The following is a 26,066-nucleotide window of genomic DNA, read 5'->3' as shown; positions in this document are numbered from 1 at the left end:
ATAATCATGGAGGCTTAGAAGACCCAGGATCTAACGCAAAGAGAACAGGCAAAATCCTGATGCAAATGGCAAGTTCTAAGAACCAGGAGATGGACCAGAAGGACCCAGTCTAAGCACAAAGGCTTGAGAAATAGGAGCCTTAACCCACCACAGAAGATGGGGCACTGCTGAGGCAGAGCACACTCACCCTCCATTTCTTGGTTGGGTTCAGGGGCTCAGCTACTGGAGAGGTGGGTCATTTCACTTACTGGAAACACTGTCCTTGACACATCCCGAAATGGTGCTTCCCCAGCCCTCTGGGGCTGACACTCAGGAAGCTGTGTCTGTGTGGACTGTTTGAAAACTTAATGACCCTGACTCCCAAGCCCGCTCTGCTCTGACCTCTAACATTCTCCTGCAGTTCCTTGGCTTTGCTTCCTAGTTTCTTAAAGATGTTCACCAAGCTGAGCATGGTGGTGCACACCTTTAATCCCAGCATTCATGAGGCAAATCCTCTGAATTCGAGGTCAATCTGGTCTGTTCCAAGACAGTGAGAGCTATGTAGCAAGCTCCTGTCTCAAACAAGCAAGCGAGCAACAGGAAAAAAAAAAAAAAAAAAAAAAAAAAAAAATGTTCACCGCTGTTAGAAATGGGTCTGGGTTCTCCAGAAAATGACCATACAGGTCAAATATTTTGGCAAGGGTAAAAAGCTCTGCAGAAGGGAGCTTTGATCTCAGAAAAAAAAAAAGTTGACTCAGAGGGAGAGGGGAGGACATCCCCCAGATGGCCCTCTAAGAATTTATTTAAAAATGGAGCTTCCTTTGTTTTTTTTAACCCTTTGATAGAAAAGGCATTCACGTTTCCATAATACTTAGCTCCTCTCCCAAAGCCACATCTTAGTTTGAGACATAATTTAAATATACTTCTCCCGAATGACCTAGAAATAGGCAAGGGCTCAGGGACCAGTGGGGCCAGGGCTGTGAGGCTGGCAGACAGCGACCTCGCGCTTGCTGTTACTCTCCTTTGAGCATGAGGTGGTTTACAGCCTTTAGGTTAAAAAAAAAAAAAATAGCTTTGGGCACCTTCCTCCAGGAAGACACTTTAAAGGAAATAAAGCAGTCAACTGCTAAAAAAGAGAAAGCTTACCACGTTGCCACTGGAATTTTGGATTTATTTATTTTTTTCAAATTGTGTCAGGAGACATCAAGGCACTCTTGTCATTTAAGTGGGTGACTCCACCCCTGGGCATTTGCCCCCAAGAAAGGACGTTCATGATATTGAGCTCTAGAAGGGGTCTCAGAGAATGGATGCAAAACACGCTCGAATGTTCATATTTGTCCGTCAAGGCTCACTAAACATGACAGTTTAGTTCCAGCTGTGCTAGGTGATAGCTTGGGCAGGGTGATTGTGATGCTGACCTTACAGACCAGGGGCTGGAAATCAGTCGGTGGGATAAGGGGCATGAAAGCAGCAAGGCACTAAAAGCAATGCCAGCGTCCCAATATGTTTGAAACCACATGTAGGTATAGTGTGATAACATCTAGCTGCGGCTTTGTCTTGTGTTCTGGGTCAATTTTCTGTCCTTTGAGACTACAGTAGGAGCCTGGGACAAAGGTTTCTTGTTCCTTTTCATTACTACATTTGCTGTGCTGTTCAATATATATAGAGAGAGGGTGCCACTGTTCAGGACTTCTCCTACTTCTATTCTTTATTAGACTCTTCTTAGACTACTCTCTTAGACTAGACTTCTTTTAGATTAGAACACAAGAGACCAAAGTTCTTCTAAATAAATCAGGCCCACTCTTGGGTAAATCAGCATCACCAGCATCACCATCAGCATTGCCATCATCACCATCAACACCATCATCAGTATCATCGTTATAGTTCACATTACTGTCATCAGCACCAGCCCCACTATCATCTTAACATCATCCTCACTGTCCTTATCAACCACCAGGCTCACCATCATCATCACTAAGATCACCATCGCCATTATCATCACAGTCCTCATTGCTGTCATCATCGCCATCACCCCATCATCTTACTGTCAGTCGTCACCACCATGACCGTCAGTATCACTACCACAACCATCCTCTTCATCATCACCACCGTCACCATCACTACCAATGCCATCCTTATCATCAGGTCCATTATCATCATCATAACCATCACTACTAGCATTATTGCTACCATTGCCACCACCATCGCCATAATCATCAGTGTGCGAGCATCGGTCAAGGTCACACACTATTGATCACCATACTATATACGTGAGCTATTTATAAAAAACTGTAATGGGAAATACACATAAAGTTATATAGCTTGATGCATGCAAAATGTCAACCAGGGAAATAGATCTAAAGATTGACTATAGAGAGAAAATATAGGAAGGACATACACTAAGAGGCAATTGTGCTATTTTGGGGTAGTAGAAGCAGCTGAGTCTCTTTTTGAGTTTGCTATAATAAGAGTGTACAATTTTATCATTTAAAGGAACAGTGCCTTTATTTTATAAAGAGAAGCAAACAGGGCAGTTGGTACTGTCCCCGAGAAGATCATATTGACCTTGGGCAAATCTACTTCTAATCTGTAAGGGAAAAGGATGTAGATTCAATACAATGGGAGAACACTTGCTTAGCATTGCAAGACCCTGAGTCAGAGTACCAGATTCTCAGTATTAAAACACAAACAAAGAAAGAAAATCAAATTAAAACAAAACAAAACCCTTGTTGCTAACAAAAGTGATCTGGAGGAGGCTGTCTCCCCATGGTGTGCTCTTAGTCGTGGTCTGGCATGGCGGCATGGTGCAAGAAGGACATGGCTGGAATGCCTCAGGGCTTGAGGGATCCCCCAGATGGCTGCAGGCTTAGGCTCTCTCCTTCTGCCACTGTCCTGGCTGCTCAAGGTCACTCAAGTGCTAGGCTTAGCCTCCATCCCTGCTCACCTGCCTATCTGGTACCCTTTCTGCCTCTCTGCCACCAACTCCAATCACTGTTCCATGACAGGGGGAGATCCCTAGCCTGAGGGCATGCCTGGCTCAGAGGAAGGGAGGGAAGAAGGGAGGAATGGAGGAAAAGAGAGAACGTGGGTGGGCAGACAGACACAGCATCCACTCTGGACTCATGGTGTAAGTTAGTAGAGTCTATTGAGTGCCTTCCAAATCGGGAGTCTCTGGCATCAGTGGTCCATGAAACACTCTGTGGGATAGTCTCCAAGACTACCCATCCCTCAGCTTCACTGCAACTGTGCCAGGGACTGGCCAGGACATCTCTAGGATGGTAAAACAAATGGTGGCTGCTTGGCTATCCTGAGCCCCATAGCTTTCTGCCTGTCTGCCCTGAGCATGCTGGGAATTCTCCTGCTTTCCACTGGTGCCTAAGCCCTGAATCTTCCTCTCCTGGGAAGGAAGGTGAACAGGAGTGGACTCACCAGAATGAGAGAAAAGTCGGTGTCTGGGGATGCTTTAAAATTGGCCAAAGCCATGCATAAACCAGCAATGACTGAAAGTCAGGATAGGGTGACCCCCAGAGCCCAAAGGTCACAGATATGTCTGGCTTCTCCCATGGCTTGCTGTAGATGCAGACATTGACCAAACATGTTATATCTAAGCCTGCCACTTCTGTGTACGCTAGAGGAAGATGGACCACAGAGGATCACTGTGGGAGTGATGGGGGGCACTTGGGAAACTGGGCAGGATGCTGGGCTATACCCACTCTCCTTTCCAGTAGCCATGATCTGAGTGTCTTCTGGCAATCTTATAGAAACTCATTTGTCCCAAAATATCACAGAGCAGGAAGAAATTCAACTTCCTAGTTCAGGTTTGGGAAGGGGGAATGATCGGCCTGCTATGTTATAAGCAGAAATGATATCACCAAATTTGTTTTAGGGTCTTTCGTTCTGCCTGTCCCGCTCGCCTATTGCCATGGCAACTCACCAACGAGAATTGAGATTGAGTCCTCCTTTGTCTGGGGAGTCCTCCCTTGTCTGGGGAGTCCTCCCTTGTCTGGGGAGTCCTCCCTTGTCTAGGAGCCCGCTCCATTGCTGAAGATGTTTGTCACGAGACCCTGAAGAAGTTGATGGGAACTATGAGGACCCCACACACTGGTTCATTCCCACCCAGTGCTTGGAGAGGTGAGGATGGAGGAGGGTGGGCCCTGACTTCCCTTTCTCCTTTTTGTTAAGCCTGTTTGAATATATTTGTTGCTTGTCTTGTTGCCACCAGAGAAGTTAAAGAAGGGAGGGTTTATTTTGGCTCACTGTTCAAGGGGTCGGTCCACCATGCCGGGGAAGTCGTGGTAGGCAAGAGCATGAGGTGACTTGTCACACTGCATCTGTGGGCAGGAAGCAGAGAAGGTCACCTGCTCAGCTAGCTCACTTGCTGAGTGCAGGTCCCCAGCCCATGGAATGGTGCCACCACGGTTAAAATGAATCTTCTCGCTTCTGTTAACCTAATCCAGATAATCCCTGATAGATATGACCAGAGATTTGTTTCCAGGGTGGCTCCCAATCCCATCAAGTTCATAATCAACATTAACCATCACAATAATTGTGTCCCACGCTAGCACTTACCTGGATGGTATGTGTAGAGTCCTGATCCAATAATCGGTGTTGGAAGAGAAAATGTCCAGAGCTCTAGTCGGGGAAATGGCCAATTCTGTAGTCACACCAGTGTCCAGACCTAGGCTAGGCAGCTGGCCCTCATTCTGCACGCTGCAGACTGCACATAGCATGTACTACCTTCTGTCCTTCTCTTAGTATGGACTCCGGTGGGTTCTTCTGATAGGCTCACACAGAACTGTGGGACATGGCTTGGGAAAACTGAGACTTCTTCCCTTGTCTCTGCCACCAGCCCTGGAGACACCCTGGGCAAGCATCTCTGACCCCTCACGTCTGCTGCTTCATGCTCACAGAAGGCAGCTAGTTTACCATTCTGGGGCTGCTGGGCTATTGAAAGCGAAATGATGGGCCCAGCTGTGGTGGAGAAACAGAACAGAGGTTGCCTCTTTCTGCTGCTGCTTTTATTCTGGGAGACGATTTGTCAATATTCAGGGTCCATGCCGGAACACAGCCAAACCATTCCTCAGTAAGGAAGGACAGAGAAGATGGAAACCCACCGCACAGATGCACAAAGAAACCGTCTAAGGCTTGTCACAGCGGCACTGGTGATGTAAGCAGGTGTTGGACCTTGAGCCAAGATCTAATAGAGCATTTCAAAGGCTCCACAGGTCAGGATACAGGCTATAAAAGACCCCAGGGAGCCTCTTAGACTCTCTCATGCACAAGACAGACATACAGGGCCGGGAATCAGAAATTAAAAAAAGACAGGCTAGAGAGATGGCTCAGTGGACAAAGGTGCTTGCTGCCAAGCCCAAGGAGCCAAGTTCAAGCCCCAGAACCCACAGGATAAAAGAGAACTGACAGACAGACTGACCAGCTGGCCTTTGACTCCCACATGTGCACAGAGGTACACACACCTGCACCCCCCCCCACTGAATCAACAAATGCAATCAAATTATTTTTTAAATATGTTAAAGGAATTTGGGAGGAAGATTTATTGGGGGAGAGGGTGGCAGCGAAAGAGATCAGCTCTCAGCCATGTGCCCAGAAAAAGCTGGTGTCATGCGCGTGAGAACAACAGGAGCTGAGCCTCCTCCATGCAAGACAGCTGGAGTATGTTACCTTGGTTCCCGCCCAGTAGCACCCCCTCCAGCCTCAGATGGGGGACCCTCAAGGGAGGAAGTCACTCTTTGAAAACCCGACGTCTTTTCCTGCTTAGGTTGTGCGTACCCCTACACAGAGCAGAGACCACTCAACGGACTAAGATCTCCACACAGTGCTGAGGGGAAAGATGGACTGTGTTCTGCTGTCTGGCCACTAGGTGGCAGGACGCGCCTGACAGCAGAGCTGTCCAAGGACTCAGGAAGTACTAACTAAATTTAATCCGAGTTCAAAGTGAAGCTAAATACCTCTACCGCTTTCAACGTACGGATGCTAAGACACCTACTTGTTTTTTTAAGCCTGGAAAGAAAATTTGTCCTTATGTTTTCGTTACAGAGACTCTTAATTACATCCCTCTCTCTGGCTTCCTGGAATGATGAACAAATACTACCTGTAAAGATAACATTTAAATATGGTACCACCACGATAGTGCTATTTAATACTATTTATAAATAATTACAATGTAATATATACTTAATGTTGTGGTAATTGGCTCAAATATATAAAACTTATCATTGTCTTCATAACTAATAAAATATAGAATAATACTATATAAGTACACATCTTAAACACGCCTGTGTGCAGATAGGTCTCTCCTCTCGATTTGTACGTTGTTTGTGTTCATATGTGAAGTGTCACCCAGAAGCTTTGAATGCTTGGTCTCCAGCTGGTGTGGCTATGGCGGGAAGGTCTGGAAACTTGAGGGGGCAGGTCCTTGGATGGCTGGTGGCTCTGGTCCCTTCTTTCTAGCTCTGTCTCCTAATAATTGGACAGTAGGCGTTTCTCCAATCTGCTTCTCGCACCCCGCTGTTCTCCCTAAATGCCCACGGCCAATCGACCTGGCCTCTGACACCAGAAGCTAAGCCAAGCCCTCCTTCCCTGAAGTGGTTTCTGTCAGGCATTTGGTTACAGTAACACCGAAGGAGGCAATGTGCGCATTTGTATGGGCCTCTTTCCCTTCCTTGACATCTAATCATCCCTCTATCAATTACATGTGACTTTTTGCAGCACTCTTCAGAGTTGTCCCATTTGATGAAGGCTTCTACACTATATGCAAGGCCGAAATCCGTCTGCAAGGGACCCAGGGGAATGAGCCCTCCATACAGGAACATAATGTAGTGTGGATCGTATCTAATTTTAAGTATTTTAATTTATATACTTCCAGAAACATAGGTCAATAAGAAATTCACTTTCAGAGTTTATTTCATTATAGAATATATTTGATAAGGGTAAGTACAAACGGCTTCATCTTGAGTCACGTTCTTTTCTGGTGCCCTGCCCTTTCACAGCAGACTTGAGATGGTGAGGGAAATGTCTCCACTGTTGTCCTCCATTGGCCATTCTAAACAGCCAGTGTGGTAGAGTTCAGATAACTCAGTTCGCGTACTTGCTTAAGTGAGTTAAAAATCTCAGTATTTGTCCTTAACTCTTTGCAATCCTTCTATTTGAAAATCCAAGATCCAGCCCCAAGTGTAAACAATGAATCCAACCTGTCACACAATGGGTAAGGCCTTCTTGACTGACTCACTTAGACCACCTACGTTCTACTCACCAGAGCATAATTTTTGTCCCTGTGCTCCCCCGGTCCATGCACGAGAGTCAGGAAAGGGAGCTGCCCTTAGCACAGGAGCCTCTGAGGGTCTGTACTCTGCAGGCTGCCACCACGCCGAAGACAGTCTTTCTCCAATTTGACCTACTTGGTCATCCGGAACAAACATACAATGTCCAAAGCACACAGGTCAAGGCCCAGCCTTGGGCATTTTATCATGAGCTGCTAAACTCTACACAAGGGCAATATTGTATCATCATGCCATTAATACACAGAGGGTGGTGGCTAAAATGTCTCACCATTAATCAGGGCACAGAGACTGGGGGGGGGATAATTTGTGAGGTGCCCAGAGGCTGGCTGTGTCCCAAGAAGGACAGTCTAGCCAGGGCATGGAAGCGCCAGTACACCCCACTGAAACCCATGGTTCTGGAGTAGAAACTGCTTATCCAGAGAACACAACCTCTTTGTTGCCAGCCTCCCCACGGGAGGGGTTGGTGCGATCTTAGTTACATGACCAAGGAAAGTCTGGTATTTGCATTCCTGATTCAGCTGAGCAAATCAGGTACGTGATCTATCCTTTGAGGACGAATTGGTCAGCATTGACCCAGTTCTGTACTCCATTCTCACACATATCTGACTTACAAGGTGGAGCAGTGAAGACTATGTACAGTATTTTAAAAGGCATTCTGTGACCATTTTGAAGAGTTCATAGAAAAGTGACTATAAGGACACACCAGTCCTTTCCGCTGATGCCACTGCCATGTAAACCTTGGGAAACGTCCTTTCCCCAACATGCATTCTGTCCCGCACTATATAACAAAAGTGGACGTGAAACCGCTTATCTGGTGTGACACTTGCTGGCTCCCCAGCTAAGGTAACCGGTAGAGGGACAATTTTCCTGAGGTTTGTAAGAGTTTGTAGACAAAACAGAAATCACAGTGACCAAGCAGAACGCGAGTCTGTCTCCTCGGGCACGGTCTGCTCCCGGAGCTCCCGCGGGGACTAAATGATCCGCCACTGCATGATGCTCGTGTCTTTCCCACCTGTGGAGATGAGGTGGCTGTCTTCGCAGAGGAAGTCAACGTTGGTGACATGGCTGCTGTGTCCTCCATAGATGTGGCTTGGCGCCTGGGAAAGTATGGCAAGGAAGAAAGCTTAGACGGGGCCGACTGTGGCCTCAGGAAATGCTTGGATTTGAGATAGGTCCATAACTGTGTTAACACCCCCCACCCCAAGCTGCTCTTGTCTGGGCGCCTGCTTTGTGTACAGGACTCAAGAGGGGTGCAGGAATAATCCCCTGGGACAGAAGTAAGCACAGTGGATGCCAGAGGATACATCAGGTATGAACCAACTCTAGGGTGGGGCTAAGCAATTGCTGGGGTGAAGGACAGGGTCTTCTGGCTAAAGAATGTTCAGAGTCACCAAAGCCCAGGAAAGCAATCTAGGTACAGGGGTGGGCAGCTCAGTGGGGTTGGAGTGGGTGTGGGAAGGTAGGGAGTAGGTGTGTGTGTGTGTGTGTGTGTGTGTGTGTGCGCGCGCGCGCGCGCGCGCACGCACGCGGTGTGTCAGCATGAAGCTCATGTAGCTGCAGAGGTAGACATGACATACCAGACACAGAGAACTTTGTAGACCACATCTGGGTTGAGGTTGCCCCGAGGGCAGTGGGGAACCACAGAGGTGCTCGGGGAGCAGATTACCAGGGTCACATGCTGGCAACCCTCACGCACAGGTTTCCACCAGGTCAGAGCACCAGAGTGTGTCCCGTAGGAAGAGAGTGAACAGCTAACCCTTACCCTGAACTGCGAGCAAGGGTAGGAGAAGAGGTGCACTTTGCCAAAGTCATCGCCTGTGCACAGGAGCTTTTTCTCGTGGGCCCGGCACACGGCGTTGATGTCTGTTCCGTCTGAGCCTTCTGGCCACACTCCTGAAACGGCACAGACAGCACTGCAAACCCCAGAGCCACAACACACAGGAACTGTCACCAACAGGCCACAAAAAGAAAGCCACCTTCAGTCTGGGCTTTAGAATCAAGGGCCAGGAGGCTGCTCATCTGCAGCCCCTGCCTCTCTCCGGTTCCTGGTTCGAATCTACCCTAACAGTTAGCTGAGTGGCATGGCCCCAGCAGCCGTGGGAACGGCCTGCCGCCTCTACTGGGGCCCTTCTGGGTGGAAGGGCAGAGTACCGGCTGCCCCAGTTATGAAACGATGCCTTTTTCACTGTAGGTCCTTAAGACTGCAGGGTCACCTGGAGGGCGGGGCACTGTGTCCTAGGAGAGACTTTTGGTTGAGAACTTTACATACGAGAGAGCTGAGTTCATAACAGCTCCTCAGCAGGCAGCCCTGGTGTGAATCTAGAGGGCTTGACAGGAAGAAATTTTAGGCTAAGGGTGAAAAGATAGAATAATCCTAACAGGTGGTAAATAAGTCATGGAATCACCGGGAGAGGACCATCCTGTGCTTGGGGAAGGGTTAATCACCTCCCTCATCCTTCTCACCTGGCCCGAACCCGGAAGACGAGGAAAGTGTGTGTCATGGCCCCAAGCAGGGACAGCAGAATGGCAAGATTGAAGGTGGGGGGGGGGGGGCTGGAAAGATGGATCAGTGATTTGGAGCAAGGGTTCGATTCCCAGCTCCTACATGGTAACTAAAAATTATCAGTAACTCTAGTAGCAAGGGGATCTGACGCTCTCTTCTGGCTCCCCAGGCACTGCACACACGGTGCACAGACAGACAGGCAGACAAAACACTCACACAATTAAAAATAATTAAATTCTTAAAGAGAGACTTGAGGTTGTGTGATCTCACACATCACAACATATTCTGCGTTCAGAGTTGAGGACATTTGCAGACTCCTACCAAACACATGGAATCCCAAGGTGCAGGTGTAGGTGGCCCACTCGATGTCCCTGGTGGTTTCCACACTCACGACTTGCTTACAGGCAGACGGGACCCCTGGAAGAAGCAAACAGCCTTGTGACTTTTCAGCCAAGGCCCCAGCTCTCCCTGGGGCCAGGCAGGGTCCTCAGAGCCTTCCCGTCTGGGGAGACCCTCCCCCACCTTCCTACCATGTGCACAGCTGTCCGTTTGTCAGGGAATGAGTGCAAATCCGGGTTTCGGCAAGGGCAGCCTTTCAGTATCCTATATCCTTTCCTGAGACTCTCTGCTCCCTGCCACCAGCCTGCCTTCTCCCGTCTGTGACCAGTCTCTGGTCCCCAGCCTCCTATCGCTCAGTGACCTCATGGCAGGCCTGAGCCCTGCTGCTTCTGACTGTTCAGTGTGCATGCACACACATGTACATGCACACACGTACACACATGAATACACACACACACACACACACACCTGCATGTGCCTGCAGGCCCTCATGCAGATCTCTCGACCTCTTCAGCTTTGAGGCAGGGATGCAACTGCACGGAAACCAATCTCAGCAGGTGCCAAGGCCTCCAGGCTTGTCTGTCTGCTCCCCCAAGTGAATCTCACCAAAGGCTTAGGTGCCTGTGTCTGTAGGTTCTAGAACCAGGCCTATCCCCACAGCATCTGCCTGCTGAGTACCTGGGTGAGGTTGGACCTGTGAAGGAGGTCCTCCTGGAACTGGCTGCCTCTCTTCTCTGACTCCTTCCCAGACTCCTTAATAAGTAGGCAACAGGACCAGGAGGAGTATAACTTCCTCCCTACCCACTGGCTTTTGGCCCCTCACTGGCATCTGAACCCTGATTTCTGTATTCATGAGCCTGAAAATGCCAGAAGACACTGTGGATCATGGGGAAGTGTAAGTAAACAGCAGGGTGCATTCTGAGGAACTTCCTGAAGGTGGCGACCAGAACACTATCAAATCCATGCCCCCCTCCAGTTTGCTCAGGGCATGGCACACACAAGTACTCAGTAAATGCTGCTGTTAGCATACTCTCTCCTCCAAGATCCTGCCTGTGTACAGAGACTAGCTAGGCTTGAAGAAAAGGATTAGGGTCCAGGGGCCCAAGTGGGAGGGACTTCATGGTGTCTTTCTGCTTACCAGGACCAATCATACTGTGATATTCACCTCTTCCCCGGGGATGGGCCCTGCTCTTCAACTAGACCCCTCCTAATCAACCCAATCCAGTATTAGACCAACTCCTTCACATCACAGAGGACGCTAAGGGAAGGAGAGGGCCTCATCCCACACGGCCCCGTGGGAGTCTCGGAGTGAGTGTACTGTGGACTCTAAGCCCAGACAACCCTGTTGCCTGTTACTCACAGTAAAGGATTTCATAGTCGCCAGAATTTGACACCAGGAATTGCGAGTTCACGGACCAGTCCAGGTGGGTGATGAAGCTGGAGTGACCCTGGGAGAGGAGAACACTGGGTAAGTTCCCTTGCCCTGCTGAACTTGGCAGACACCATGCCACTGTAAGGAAATACCCACGTAAGTGTCCCCTGAAATGGGAAAACGTACGGAGCACTTGCCAACTCTTGTGTATTTCTTCCCGTTGTCGCTAACTCCATATATGTAGATGCAGTTGTCGTGGGAGCCTATCGCTAAGAAATTCCCATCTGCAGAAACAGGACAGATGCAAATGTGAAGTCATCATTTTACTCATCACAAGAGAAAACGCTACCTGCCACCACAGATTTGGACCAAGCTGCCCAATTAATGAACTATTCAAAGGGAAACATTGTTTTTCAGTGCGTCCTACACAGCTTTCAAAGCTCTCGTTTGAAAAATACCCATAGAATAATGAGTATAAGCTTGGTAAAAGTTTATAAATCCTTTTTCTTCTAACTTTTAAAATATCGTTTTGAAACCTTTATTTTATTTATGTGTATGTGTATTTTGTCCACATGTACGTAGGTATGTATACCCTACATACATGCAGTGCCTGAGGATGCTAGAAGGGGGCATCGGAACCCTTGGAACTGAAGTCACAGGTGGTTATGTTGCCTTGTGGGTGCTGGGAACTCAACTCAGATCCTTTGCAAGAGCAGCTAGTGCTCTTAATCACTGAGCTCGCTCTCAAGACCCTGCAATGTAATTCTATAAATTGTATAAGATCCTTTCCTGGCTATTCCTTTCCCCATCCCTGCAAGGTAGAGACCCAGTTCCTTAGTCCAAGACTCTGTAGCCACAGCCTTCCTCACAGGGCACAGGTCCCTGTGTCTTCCTGAGGTTCCACTTTAGTGGATTCACTCCCCTGTGTCAAGGAAGTCTAGGCTGCTGGGCTGCAGAGCTGCAGGGCTGGTGCTGAAGGGCCAGGAGCTTCTGGTAAGGGTGGTGGAGTCCTTCCTGTAGCTGACCAATAAGCAGCCAAAGCTGATGGTGGAGGAGGCCCTAGGACCCACCAGGAAGAAAAGGGTCTGGAGACTAGTCTAGAAATGCCAGCGTGTCCCAAGCAGGGCTAGCAGGAAAGACACGGAAATGAATGACATCAGAGTGGTGGCCTTGAGTTGTCAGGAGGGGAAGCTGAGAAAGGGGCAAAGCATGATGGGTGCCTCCAGCCAAGTCCTTGCTCTCGTCAATCACCCGTCCCTGGCCATGAAGCATGCTGACTTTGGGTCTCTGTTGCTGTGAAGAGACACCATGACCACAGCAACTCTTAGAAAGGAAACCATTTAATGGGCTGGGTTATAGTTCAGAGGTTCGATCCGTTTTCATCCTGGTGGGACATGGTAGCGTGCAGGCAGACATGTGCTGGAGAGGGAGCTGAGAGTCCTACATCTTGATTGGCAGGCAACCAGAAGTGGACTGTCTCACTGGGCATGGCTTGAGCATCTGAGAGCAAAGCCCACTCACCACAGTGACACACTTCCTCCAACAAGGCCACACATGTGCAGGCTACCTTTCACAGTCCTCATCAGGCTCACTAGACAACCTCTGGGAAGTCCCTGGCAGCCACTGGCACACACTATCACTTCCCCCAGAAGGCCAGTCCTCGCCCCATAGGAGGAATGCACAGGGTGGCATGAATTGAGACCATCAGGAAATGGTATTTTAGAATGCAAGATTCAAACAGCCTAAGCAGCCTGGAAGCCCAAAGGGAGGAGACAAGCATGTTGTTGGAGAGGGAAAAAGAAAGAATACCACAATGCTGGCATACTGGGCAGACCATCCACACTGCTGGCTCCAGACAGGGCCAGGGTGCCTTAGAAGAGCCAGTGTCCCTGCACTGACACCATCTGATCGTGACCTCTGCACTGTCAACCACTAGTAACTGTCACTTTCCCAGTGGTGGCTGTGGACCAATGCTGTCTTAACTGTTCCCACACTAACCTGCTCAGATGTTATGAGGCAGGGGTTACCAACCCTGTATTTTAGTATTAGGGCCATGGTGGCTCCAGGGTGTGTGTGTGTGTGTGTGTGTGTGTGTGTGTGTGTGTGTGTCCGCATGTGTGTGCCAGCGTGTGCACATGCCACAGTACATGAGTAGAGATTGGCAGACAAGTCATAGGGAATTGGTTTGCTCCTTCTACCATTTGGGTCCTAGGGACCCAACTCAGGTGGCCAGGCTTGGCAATAAGAACCTTTCCCTGCTGGGTTCCAGCATCAGCTCTGGGAGCTGAGGCCATTGTGATGGTTTGAATTAAGAATGGTCCCCATAGAATCATGGATTACAATACTTAGTCACCAGGGAGCGGTACTCTAAAGGGTTAGTGGAGTAGGTGTGGTCTTGTTGAAGAAATCGTGTCACTGGGGATGGGCTTTAAGGTGTCAAAAAGCTCATGCCAGACCTAGTCCCTAATCTCTCTCTCTGCCTGCAAATCAGAAGTAGCTCTCAGCTGCTTCTCCAGTGCCTGCCTCCTCCCTATAATGATGATAATGGACCAAACCTCTGAAACTGTAAGCCAGCCCCAATTGAATGCTTTCTTGTATAAGTTACATTGGTCATGGTGTCTCTTCACAGCAACAATACATTGACTCGGACGGCCATTCTGCAAAGTCTTTGTCCACTGCCCAGGTGCTTCTCCTAGGCATCCCTGATGCTTTCTAGACGTTAGTGACAATTTTATCTCCCACAGTCCTCTGTCAGAGAACACATGGACACCTCCTCTTTTAGTTGAGCCTCTCCATAGTGTACTGTCTCATTTGTCAAAACCACTGGGTTGACAAAGAGCAGTGACTCCAGACAGTTGGCTGGCCCAGGGCGCTCACATGGAGTGGGCAGTCCGTGACTCCGAGCAGGAAGCAGCGTTACCCAGAGGAAAGTTCCAGGGATTGCCATTGGGATAACAGAAGAAATGGCCCTGCTCACATTAACAGCTTCTGAGGGAGGCAGGCTGCAGGATGAGGCTCTCTTGTACCTACTGAAGAGCTGCAAAGTAACTATGAGAAAGGAGAGACACCTAGGGGCAGCCCCAAGGATGCAGTGAGGGACTGGGAAATATCTGCGAGCTGAAGACACCTGCTAAAGTGCCTGAGGTGTGGCTTAGGAGGTGACTGCAGGGATCTATAGCCTAGAGCATCTGTAGGGTAAAGAAAGGGACTCCATAAATAATCTGTTTGCTTTCCGAGGCTAGGAACTCAAGTGGGAACTCAAGATAAGTCAACCAGGAAAGCAAAGAAGGGAATAAACCTAGGTCAGAAAAAGAATAGGAAAAACCCACCAGTGACATACAGAATTGTCTCTTTGCAAACAAAGTCCAGCAAGATTGACAAGGTGGCAGAAGCTATGCTGTCACCCTTGGGAACAGTCATAGGTGTGTTGCAAATGGAGCTCCTTAGACGGCAAGGCCCTTTGGAGAGTCCCATCCATTTGACAAGGACCTGTGGATACAATACTGCAAACTCCTGCACTGACCTAGGGAGCTCATGGGCTTCAGGCTTCTCTAACGTTTGCTCTGATTAATTTTATGGGTAACTCTTAGTTTTGCCTTGTTAGTCATGATCACGCCTGAGTTTACTGGGAATTGTAGAAAAATGATATTCCTCTGATCTGTTACAGAAACCACTTTCTCCCATCGTCCCTGGCTGCCTTTGCAGTCACCCTGAATATGCAGGAGGAACTCACTAAAGCTGATGATTAGTGCTTGTCAATACCAAAAAGAGATAAATATATCCCAAAGAACTCAGGAACCAAGAAAATGGTTTCTTAAAAGATGACATTAAAAACCTTATAGGAACACAGATGGAAAAAGAGATAAGATATGAAAGGTCAGACGTTTCTCTGGCGCCAGGACATGAACACTCAGATACTTTCCCAGCATCAACGTATCAATGAAGGAATCTAAAACTCCTAGTTCCTCTTAAAGAAGTACATTTAGAAATTGTCAGGAAGGATAAAGAAACTTAGTCTCAATAATTAAAGAATTAGGTATTAATCATTACTGTTTTGAGAACTTATAAAGAATAGGATTATAACAGCAATCCACATAGTAAAGGTGATATAATTATTAGAGACTGGTATACACCTGAAAATGATATCCTAGACATCACAATACACTCAGCTGATTCCATTTTGTTAAGAATTAATCACAGGGCTCAAATCTCTTACTTTGTAACCTCATGTTTGCTGCTGGCCAGGGCATAGTATGAATAAGATGTATTTAGCTAGATACAAACATTTGGCTTACTAAATAATGATATGGGGTAAAGGTCAATGACGTCAAGTGAGTGGAAAAGAAGAGAAAGTGAAATGTTAATGGTTCTTGGAAAATTGTTAAAGAGATCAGATTGAAGGACAACTGGTAATTAGACTTCATTTTTCACAGCCTTTGCACGTCCTTCCTGCCGGAGCTGAACTCCAGCAACGAGGCTTTGTCTAGTTGACTGAGTAAAAGGACATCAGTTTCCAGCATCAGGATTGAGACACGGGCTACTCACAAGCAGCCTGGGAGAAACCAAAAGGATTGTAATCAAATACTGTACGTGTTGGTGCCAACAAATCACTTAATGCAGACGAAATGAGTTCCAAACAGACCCATATCGTCAAACTGTCTTAAAGGCGGGGGAAAAATCAGCATAAAGCTACAACATTTAAGAAGGCACCTATCCAGCTGTTAAAAATCTCCCCAGAGCAAGTGTGTGGAGGCCCATGCCATCGCAGCAGGCAGGGTGGACTGCTAGAAGTTTGAAGCTAGCATAGGCTACAACAGCCAAGTTCACACTAGCCACAATTTTATATCGAGACCCTGTCTCCAAACCAAGCAAAGTGTATACATAAATACCACCTACAAAGAGCATCTCCATAGTTTCATTGGGTTTATGTGAATGCTATCAAATAGTTAATATGTATCCAACAGGTGTGTGGCGCAGGCCAGGAATCTCAGGACTTGGGAGGTTGGAGGCAGAAGGAGGATAGCTAATTCCAGGCTGGGCTACATAGCACATCTGTCTCTCTCTCTCTCTCTCTCTCTCTCTCTCTCTCTCTCTCTCTCTGTGTGTGTGTGTGTGTGTGTGTGTGTGTGTGTGTGTGTGTGTGTGTGTGTGTGTATCTTTGTATCTCTCTGTCTCTGGACTGTAATTCCTCCACAAGCTCAGAAAACAGGAGGACACACCTCATCATACTCTATGAGGCCAATAGCATTTTCCTAATGAAAACATCACAGTAACACTATAGACCAACATAACAATGAGTGCAAACCCTCCACAAAATATTAGTAACTAAAAATTAACAATATAGAAAAGACATGAAACACTGCAACAAAACATCGTTTACCACAGGAACATAGTTGTTGAATGTCGGAAAATTAACGTATCACAGTTAAAAAGAACAAACACATTCTCCACCTTTTTTTGAAGACAAGGTCTCACTATGTAGCCCTGACTGTCCTGGAACTCTCTTTGTAGACTAGGCTGGCCTTGAACTCACAGGTTCTCCTCCCTCCTCCTGGGATTTAAGGCAGCACCACTGCCCTGCTACTTTCCCATTCACTGTTTTTTCCACACTCCCCATCTCACCAGATGTATAAAAGCATTTGACCAATCTCAGCACGACATCAGGACAGAAGAGAATGTCCTCAGGGTGTGGCATCTGAGGGCAAAGCAAGAGAGCCACCAGGCCAGCCCCACCCACATTTTACTGGAGGAACCAGCTATGCAGTGAAGGATAAGAAGGCAGATTTGTTATTTATAGATGATATCTATAAATAGATGTTTGAGGAAAATCCCAAGGATTATACACACACATACATAAACCTCACATATACATACACACACAAACACCACACGCATTCACACCCACCATCCATAGACACAAATACATACATACATACACATACACACAAACCACACACACATATACACACACCACACATACACATACATACACATATACACACACCACATACACCTACATAAATACATACATACACATACATACAAACCACACACATATATACATACACCACACATACACATACATACACATATACACACACCACATACATACATACATACACATATACACAAACCACACACATATATACACACACCACACGCATACATACATACACATATACACAAACCACACACACATATATACACATACCACACACATACATACATACATACACACATATATAAACTACACACAAACACATGAACACATACAAACCACACACGTGTACACACAAACCACACATGTATAATACTCATATATGCATGTGATGCCCCCACCTCTTTAAAACTGACTAGACAGTTTAGAAAGGGGAACCTATATAAGAGTCATAGGCAAAATTCAATTTTCTTTCTATACACGAGTAGCTAATCATCTGAAAATTAAAATCCGGAAAATTTCCATTCACAAGAACATAAAAATAACAGGAATATCTAGAAGAATAAGTACACATTTAGCAAACAGGGCTGGGAAATAGGTCCTCCAGACTCATGCTTACATGGCCCACACTTTATGGATTGAGCCATCTCCCCAGCCCCCATGAACCTCTGAACTACACGTTTGAAATGGACAAATGACACGCATCTTGGAGGGACATGGAGGCAGCAGAGTGATTGCGTCAAAGTCTGGGGATGGGCTGGGGCCTCACCCTGATGCTCTGTCTAATTCTGTTTGAGATTTTATGTAACACAAACTGAGCGGCGGCGGCACACACCTTTAATCCCAGCCCTCGGGAGGCAGAGGCAGGTGGATCTTTTTGAGTTCAAAGCCAGCCTGGTCTACAGAGTGAGTTCCTGGATAGATGGGGCTCATAAAAATGAGAGAGAGAGAGAGAGAGAGAGAGAGCGAGAGAGAGAGGAGACAGAGAGGGAGAGAGAGAGGGAGAGAGAGGAGACAGAGAGAGAGGGAGAGAGAGAGAGAAGAAGAAGAAAGGCGAGGAGGAGGGTTGTCACTTGTTTCTTGTAGAAAATGGCATTATTTGAGAGAAAATGGAAAGCTGTATCTGACCTGGTGAATAACGCATCACAGACAGCTGCTCGTTTCCGTCTGTATGAACGGTGACCAAGTCCTTCGTCTCTGTGTCAAACACGAACCACCTGTTGTAAATGTGAGATGCAGTGAACTGTCTGTGAAGCACAAGGCTGTCCCAAAGCATGAGCCTGTTCATTGCTGGTTCATGTAAACACACTCTGCGCTTACTCAAGGAAATCCCCCCCACCCCGACACAAGCTTTCCCCTCAGAAGGGCGCACTGACAACCACCAGAAGCTTTTCAGAACTTAACACTGAAGACTTTCTCGGGGTCTTGTTTGCACATGGGAACTTTGCCCTGAGCAGGGAAATGAGCAAAACCTGGCATCAGTGCCTGTGGTCAGAGGTGCAGCAGAGAGACACCGGCATGAGGTGGCTGTCCCGGAGCTCTGGCCCAGGGTGGGGGAGGAGACCAGCCTCCAGAGACAGGAGCCACAGAGAGTGGAGAGATGGGAAGGGAAAGAGAGAGGAAAGAGCGGGAGAGAGCAGAACAGAGAGAGGGAGAGAAAGAGAGAGAGGAAGATGCGAGGTGGGCAGGGCCCTTTCGAAAGGGAACATGGTGAATGTGTACAGGAGTTTCTCTTAGTGGCTGCAGCTGAGGACGTATCCTGTCAGGACCCCAAGGACAGGCCAGTACAGATGCCTGAACTAGGGCAGTTTGCCCCCTGAAGCTCCCCACTGTGATGAGACTATTTAGTGCTCCCCTAAGGGCAGAGGTCAGGGAACAGGGTGCGTAAACATCAGAACGATGGAGCTCGTGCCATCCTGTACCGTTCAAGATCCAACTACCCGGGCGGGTACCCAGGAGGCCTCCATGAAACCTATACATTGCTTTCAGCTAGAATCAAAGATGGGAGAGGAGTAGGAAAAGTGGTGGGATTAGGTTACATGTGTCACCTATTCCAAACTAGGATACTTCAATTCTGAACGCTGTCCCCTGTCAGCAGAGATGACGGTGATGTCTGTCAGACTGCCAGCCAGTCTCCGGAGGGACAGGCCTATTGAATTAAAGCTATGATATCTCAAAGAGAGTCCCTGTGTGCCTGCATGCACACATGTCATCACACAATGTATATATATAAAGAAAATCGTATGTACAGGTCTGAGTCTGTGTCTAGGTTTTTATACACACATGCAGTACCAGGGAAGACCAGTAGAGGGTGCCAGGCACCCCTGGAGATGGAGTTACAGATGGCTATGAGCTGTCTGAATGGGTTCTGGGGAACACACCTGGGTCCTCTTTAAGAGCAATATGCGCTCTTAACTGATGAGCCATCTCTCCAGCCCCTCCCCGGCAAGCATTTTGCAGAAGGTTATTATGACCTGTGAGTAGTTGTCTTGGCAAACCCCACAGGTATGGGGCAGAATCAGAGTGGCATGCTTTTAGGAAAGGGTGGGTGGGAAGGGGACACCTAAGAATGTAAGGCTGGAGCTATAATAGACTCAGTCTTCCTCATCCACGGCTTTGCACTCTATGGTTTCATTGCCCCTTTCACCCTCAGGCTTGAAAATTATTGAACGGGAAAGTGCAGGGGGAAAAAAATCTGTAAGTTTTACAATGTTCCGAGGACATTCCTCACTTCATTCCATTTCTTTGGGGAATTGAGTCATTTTGTCCCATCATGGTGGAGGGGAGGAGGGTGAGTCCATCATAACCAGATGCTCTGAGACAAAACCATATGTACAGAATGTCTACAGTCACAAAGACTCATTATTACTTAGCATCATGCATCTCACGGAGCCGCATCAAATTTTATCACAGGAATGTATGAGAGGGAAGAGCTAGGGCGTAGGGGGCTCTGTACCAACCACAATTTTAGACATCCAGCAGGGGTCTCAGACCACATCCCCTGAGGCCTGCTCTATTGAGTCAAACAAAACGGAAACACGGCCAACCCCTGCCAAGCAATGGTAATACCAGCCACCGCTATCACCAGAGAGTCAGCTCGACAGATGTCCCTATGCACAAGGCTTTTTCAGTCGTCAGTGTTGGTGGCGTTACCATAACTCACCGACTAGAAAGACAGAGAGTTTACATAACTGGCTCACAGATGTGCTGCTAGGCAGGGAAGCTGAGCAGCCGGCACAGACCTACTTACTGCCCAGGGAATTAGAGGAGGCTATGGAGAGGAAGCTGAGGCCATGAGGTGGGAGGGCCCAGGAGCTGAGTGAGCGCCTTCTACAGTGTTGCAAGGTTCTGTAGCCTCATTTCAACCTTCCTGATGCTGTGAGTCTTTAATAGAATTTGTCACATTGTGGTGACCTCCAACCATGAAACTATTTCACTGCTACTTTATAACTGTAATAGTGCCACTGTTTGGCATCTGTATTTTCCAATGAGTTTGGGGTGGAGAACTACTCTATAGCAGGCTTCCAGGAGCTCTCCAGAGCCTCTGGAGCTGGAGGCTGATGGGGTAGGGTGGGGTGGGGGTGCAGCTGGGGAGGAGACATGTTGACAGATCCATGGCTTTCCTCAAGGTTTCTACCCGCAAGGGCTCAGTTTCGCTTTTGAGTTTTGACTTAATTCCTAGTAAATGACTGGGACAGAGAAGATGCACCCCTCAGCCCCGCCTCTGGGGAGGGGCTAGGACGTTAGCTGCTCCCCATAACTCTGACAGCATAGGCTGTGCTAGGGGTGGGGTGGAGGCGGGGACTTACCTCCCAGTCAGTGTCCCGACGGCAACCACAGACCCTGAAGGATGAAAACCAGAAGACTGAGCTGGATCCTAAAATATTTTAAAGGAAGTGTAAATAGACAGCCAGACACAGCGAGACAGCACAAAACCCACCCTCTCCTCGGGCTACGGGCTCTGCTTGGAAAGTCTCTTAGCTCCCCGGAAGAAGCACAGTCCCCCGGGGACCCATGTTGTACTGCAATCGCAGAACAAGCCTGTTCTTGGTGAATCTCTCGGTTGCCTTATAGTCTATCCTATCTACAGTAGTCACAAAGGGCAGATAGGGCTCTTCTTCTAGGCCATAGTTTGTGTATCCAGACCTCTTGCTGACCCCTAGGCTCAGTGGAAAGTTGGCCAAATACTGGACTCCAGCTATCTGGGAACATAACCGCTGACCACCGCCAGGCAGGAGTGGACATCGGAAGCACAGGGATGTTACCAGGTCAACTGAAACCACAAGAGGGGACAGAGACTCGATACCAGAGACTCACACCATCTTTAATTCCAAAAGAGGTCGTCCTCACCAAGCCTGGCCCTGCTGAATTGCAAGCAGAACTCGACCCCACTACCCGACAAGCTGTCTCCGCAAACACAGCTCACCTGAAGCACACAACCATTTTCATATGAGGTGCTGAGGTGTGAGGAGGCTAAGGGCCCCTCTCCATCGGGGAAGGTGGGAAGAGGGTCGAGGATACTGCAGAGCTGTGGATTCCAGCCCTGTCCCAAATTTGGGTTAGCTGCCTGGTGAGGGGCAGGGAGGTGGCCATGCTCACAGAACTGCAGGAGCGCCGCCCTCCCTCCATGCAGTGAAAATGCCTACCCTTCAGACCCTCTACCCTGGGGCTGCCCTGACCAGGGCCCTGGGACAATCTTCTCTGAAAGTGGAAGACAAGGGAGCCAGGCCCAGTCCCTGGCCCGGGCAGCTTGGCAGGGAATAAACGCACAATCCCAGACACTGCAACTCATACGGGTGTGTGAGTTGTTGGGACACAAGTAACCGATGGCGGCTGCCTGTGACCCGCTGCAGTGTGACGAAACAACACAGCCACTTAACGTTTATATAAGTGTTTTGTCTGCGTGTGTGAGTGCACCATGTGTATGCCTGACAGCCCAGAGGCCAGATCAAGGCCTTAGGTGCCCTGGAAATGGAATTACAGATGCAGTCTGTCTCACTGCCTCTCTCTATGTGGGAGACGGGCTGTTCACACACAGAGTACATATGCATCCAGTGCAGGGATACACACATACATACAACCACACATGACATCCAGAAACACACAACTGTCATCAGACGGTTGTGAGTTGCCGTGTGGGTGCTGGGAACAGAACACAGTCCTCTGTAGAGCAGCTAGGGCACTTAGCCACTGAGTCATCCTCCAGGTCCCATTTACTAACTTAGTGACCTTGACAAGTAACTCAGCCTCTCTGTCCCCTGCTTTCCTGATGAATTGATGGAGCAAAACTAAAATTCTTCAACCTGCAGGGCAACTGTAAGAAGAAAGGACTATGGAACACATTCACAGCCTGGTGTACCAACAGCTAAGGGATGCTGGCCTGATCTCCACCCTGGGGAAGACATGAGGCACCAATAAGAGATCTGTTTCCTCTGTAAAGTTCAAAATGAATGCTTTATCTCTGGCACCGAAACCCCACAGAGGGATAAATGAAAGCATGTCCTCAGTGTGGCTTATAACTCTGTTAGGCACGCCAGCACAGAACCCAAGGCTCTGTACAAGGCTTTCTCAGCACCTGGGTCAGTTACATCTGCTCTCAGGAATTCAGATCATCCGATCAGAAATGCTAACTTGCTGTTGAGAAAGCTCAATAGTACATTTCAGAATGATATGGGTGAGAACACTGGAGGTACTGTTTTTAAAGATTAATTTATATAGGGGCTGGAGAGATGGCTCAGTGGTTAAGAGTACTGACTGTTCTTCCAAAGGATCCAGGTTCAATTCCCAGCAACCACATGGCAGCTTACAACTGTCTATAACTCCAGGATCTGCCAGGCTCACACAGACAAATATTCAGGCAGAACACCAATGCACATAAAATAAGAATAAATAAAAAATATATACATATATATGTACACACACATATATGTATATATAATGTATTTATTGTGTATAATGTGTTCTGTCTGCATATGTGCCTACAGGCTAGAAGAGGGCACCAGGTCTCATGGCTGTGAACCACCATGTGGGTGCTGGGAATTGAACTCAGGACCTTTGGAAGAGCAGCCAGTGCTCTTAGCCTCTGAGCCATCTCTCCAGCCCTGGAGGTATTCTTAAAATCAAGGTAATTATTAAAAGATTAAAACAACTTATTATCACTGTTAATTTCGTGCAAAAACACATCCCTGATGAGTTTTTATAAGAAAATAAGAAAGGTAGCATGCACACTTACCTCTATGATTTTGTCCCAGACAGGCCGGTGACCAACAGCATCCCAGAGAGTAGCATGCTTGTCATGTCCACAGGTCAAGAACTGAGGTTTGGAGGCATGGATGGCCAGCCCCCAGAGCTCATCAGTGTGACCCTACAAAGAACCAAGACACAGGGACTCAGTTCCCACGGTTGCAAAGGAACCTCCACTATGCCTGAATGACTCTCTTATCCACTCGTTCCTTCCCAGCTTAGTACGACACCAAACACAACTCTGAAGTAGAAGGTCATCCCACTGGGAGACTCAGGAGCCAGCCCCCCTTCCAGTAAGAGTTTGGCATTTGCCAAGCTGAGCATACCTGAGTGATGGGTGTGAAGTCCCCTGACAAGGTGCCTTGCAGGACAAAGTTTCTAGTTGTGCCTATCAAGATGACATTGCCCTTCCCTTCAGCCACTGTCCGTATCGGGCCGAACTGCTCAGGAATCTGCACGGTAAAGAGTCACGTGAAAACAGACTGGTGATTTCATTCAATTGGCTTTTTTTCTCTTTCTCTCTCCTTTCCCTGAGAGAGCTCTCACTGTGTAGTTCTGGCTAGCCCCGAATTTACTATGCAAACTAGGCTGGCCTCAAACTCAAGGAAATCCTCCTGGTTCATTCTCTCCCAAGTGCTAGGATTATAGATGTGCACCAGCATTTGGCTCAGGCATTAAAAATATTTGCGTCGCCTGGCAGTGGTGGCACACACTTTGTTCCCATCACTTAAAGGAGGCACAGGCAGGTGAACCTCTCTGAGTTCCAGCCCAGCCTGGTCTACAGAGTTCCAGGGCAAGCCAGAGCCACACAGAGAAGCCCTGTCTCAAAACAAACAAAACAAAACAAAAATTGTGTTGTGTGCTAACTTTTATGACAGTTTTATATATGCACCCAGAAGAGAAGCTCAGTTATATAGATTCCAAGGCCAGCTGTTGAGCAAGTGATCAAAACCCTAAACCGTGTGTATGTGTGTGTGTGTGTGTGAGAGAGAGAGAGAGAGAGAGAAAGTGTGTATGTATGTGAGAGAGTGTGTGTGTGTGTGTAAGACAGAGTGTGTGTACGAAAGAGTGTGTGTGAGAGAAACAGAGAGAGTGTGTGCTTGAGAGAGAAACAGAGAGAGTATGAGAGAAATAGAGTGTGTGTATGTGTGTGTGAGAGAGAAATAGAGAGAATGTATGTATGCACACACATGTGTTTGCTTGTTAGTGGTGTTAGAGGTGGACCTGGTACCTGTTGCATCTACACAAGCACTTTGCTTTTTAAACTATAAAAATTCTAAATATCTGAAATGAATCAGCAAGAATAAAGTCTTAGGGCAGGATGGCCTTTAAACACAATTCTGGGGAGGAAGAGCAGAAGTGCGCAGATCTCTGTGCATTTGAAACCAGCTTGATCTAGGCCGTGAGTTCCAGGCCAGACTGAGTCTTTACACACACACACACACACACACACACAGAGAGAGAGAGAGAGAGGGGGGGGGAGTGATTGGCTAGTCTATCCTTTACTTGTTAGGTCTTCTGACTCAGTAGTTGATAAAACCTGAGAGGTGTAAGACTTCCAAGCCTCCTTTAACTTCAAAGTGGTCCTTGAGCAGCGCCATTGTGCATGTTGATAAGCATGGGGGGAGGGGAGGCGGGGACACTGGGAATGTTAAGAACAGCTCGCTCTGCTAAAGTGAGGTATGTTCTTTCACTACAGTGAGAATGCTGGGGCAGCGGGGCCGACCGGGCTGTCGCGGGGTCTCCAGGCCTGGCACGATGAGAAGCAGCCTGCCCCGGCACACCGTCTCTGCCTGCAGTGTGTGTCGGCAGACATGTGACACACGGCCAAGGCTGGTGTAGTGGATCGTGCCTGGACTCCTAGCGACTAGGAGGTTGGAGAGGGATGGTTAGGGGTTAGAGGCTAGTCGGGGCTGCAGAGCGAGATTCTATGCCAAAACAGAGAAAACAATTGGGAGATGGCACAGTCAGTTGAGTGCTTGCTATGCAAGCTTAAGGACCAGAGTTTGGTTTCTGGAACCCAGGTAAAAACCAGATGTAATCCCAGCACTGGGAAGATTGAGGGGAACAAACCCCAGGGGCTTGCTCTCAGCAGGCTGGACGAATCAGCAAGCCCCATGGCTGGTGAGATGCTGTCTCAGAATCAAGTGGATGGCTCCTGAGGGATGGCACCAGAAGTTGACATCTGGTTTCTACATGCATACACATGTGCATGTTCACTCACACACATAAACACACTCACACACACATACTCTCTCTCACACACACACATTCACATACACACACACTCACACAAAAATCAAAACTAAAACTTTTTTTTTAAATGGCATTCTGCACAGTGGGAGAGCTGGGTGGTGAGTGACGTCATCTGAGATGCCAGGAGAGGTTCCGGTA

At 48.0% G+C, this 26,066-nt stretch overlaps 1 protein-coding gene across 1 annotated transcript in view; it reads right to left on the bottom strand.

Moving 5' to 3' along the window:
* Positions 1-6,829: 6,829 nt before the first annotated feature.
* The window catches only part of Eml1 (EMAP like 1), a 101,336-nt gene continuing 82,099 nt past the window's right edge, over positions 6,830-26,066 (bottom strand). The window contains exons 14-22 of the mRNA XM_051196589.1: positions 23,999-24,124; positions 23,662-23,793; positions 21,239-21,306; positions 18,558-18,646; positions 11,678-11,775; positions 11,480-11,567; positions 10,102-10,197; positions 9,040-9,170; positions 6,830-8,374 (exon numbers count right to left, since the gene is read on the bottom strand). Of these exons, the coding sequence (XP_051052546.1) occupies positions 8,249-8,374; positions 9,040-9,170; positions 10,102-10,197; positions 11,480-11,567; positions 11,678-11,775; positions 18,558-18,646; positions 21,239-21,306; positions 23,662-23,793; positions 23,999-24,124 (954 nt within the window). The 3' untranslated portion in view covers positions 6,830-8,248. The remainder of the gene's footprint in view (positions 8,375-9,039; positions 9,171-10,101; positions 10,198-11,479; positions 11,568-11,677; positions 11,776-18,557; positions 18,647-21,238; positions 21,307-23,661; positions 23,794-23,998; positions 24,125-26,066) is intronic.

This window comes from Phodopus roborovskii, unplaced genomic scaffold (genome assembly GCF_943737965.1).
Source record: "Phodopus roborovskii unplaced genomic scaffold, PHOROB, whole genome shotgun sequence".
Lineage (NCBI taxonomy): Eukaryota > Metazoa > Chordata > Mammalia > Rodentia > Cricetidae > Phodopus > Phodopus roborovskii.
Note: the sequence above shows the minus strand (reverse complement) of the source record. Positions and strands in the feature narration are given on the sequence as shown.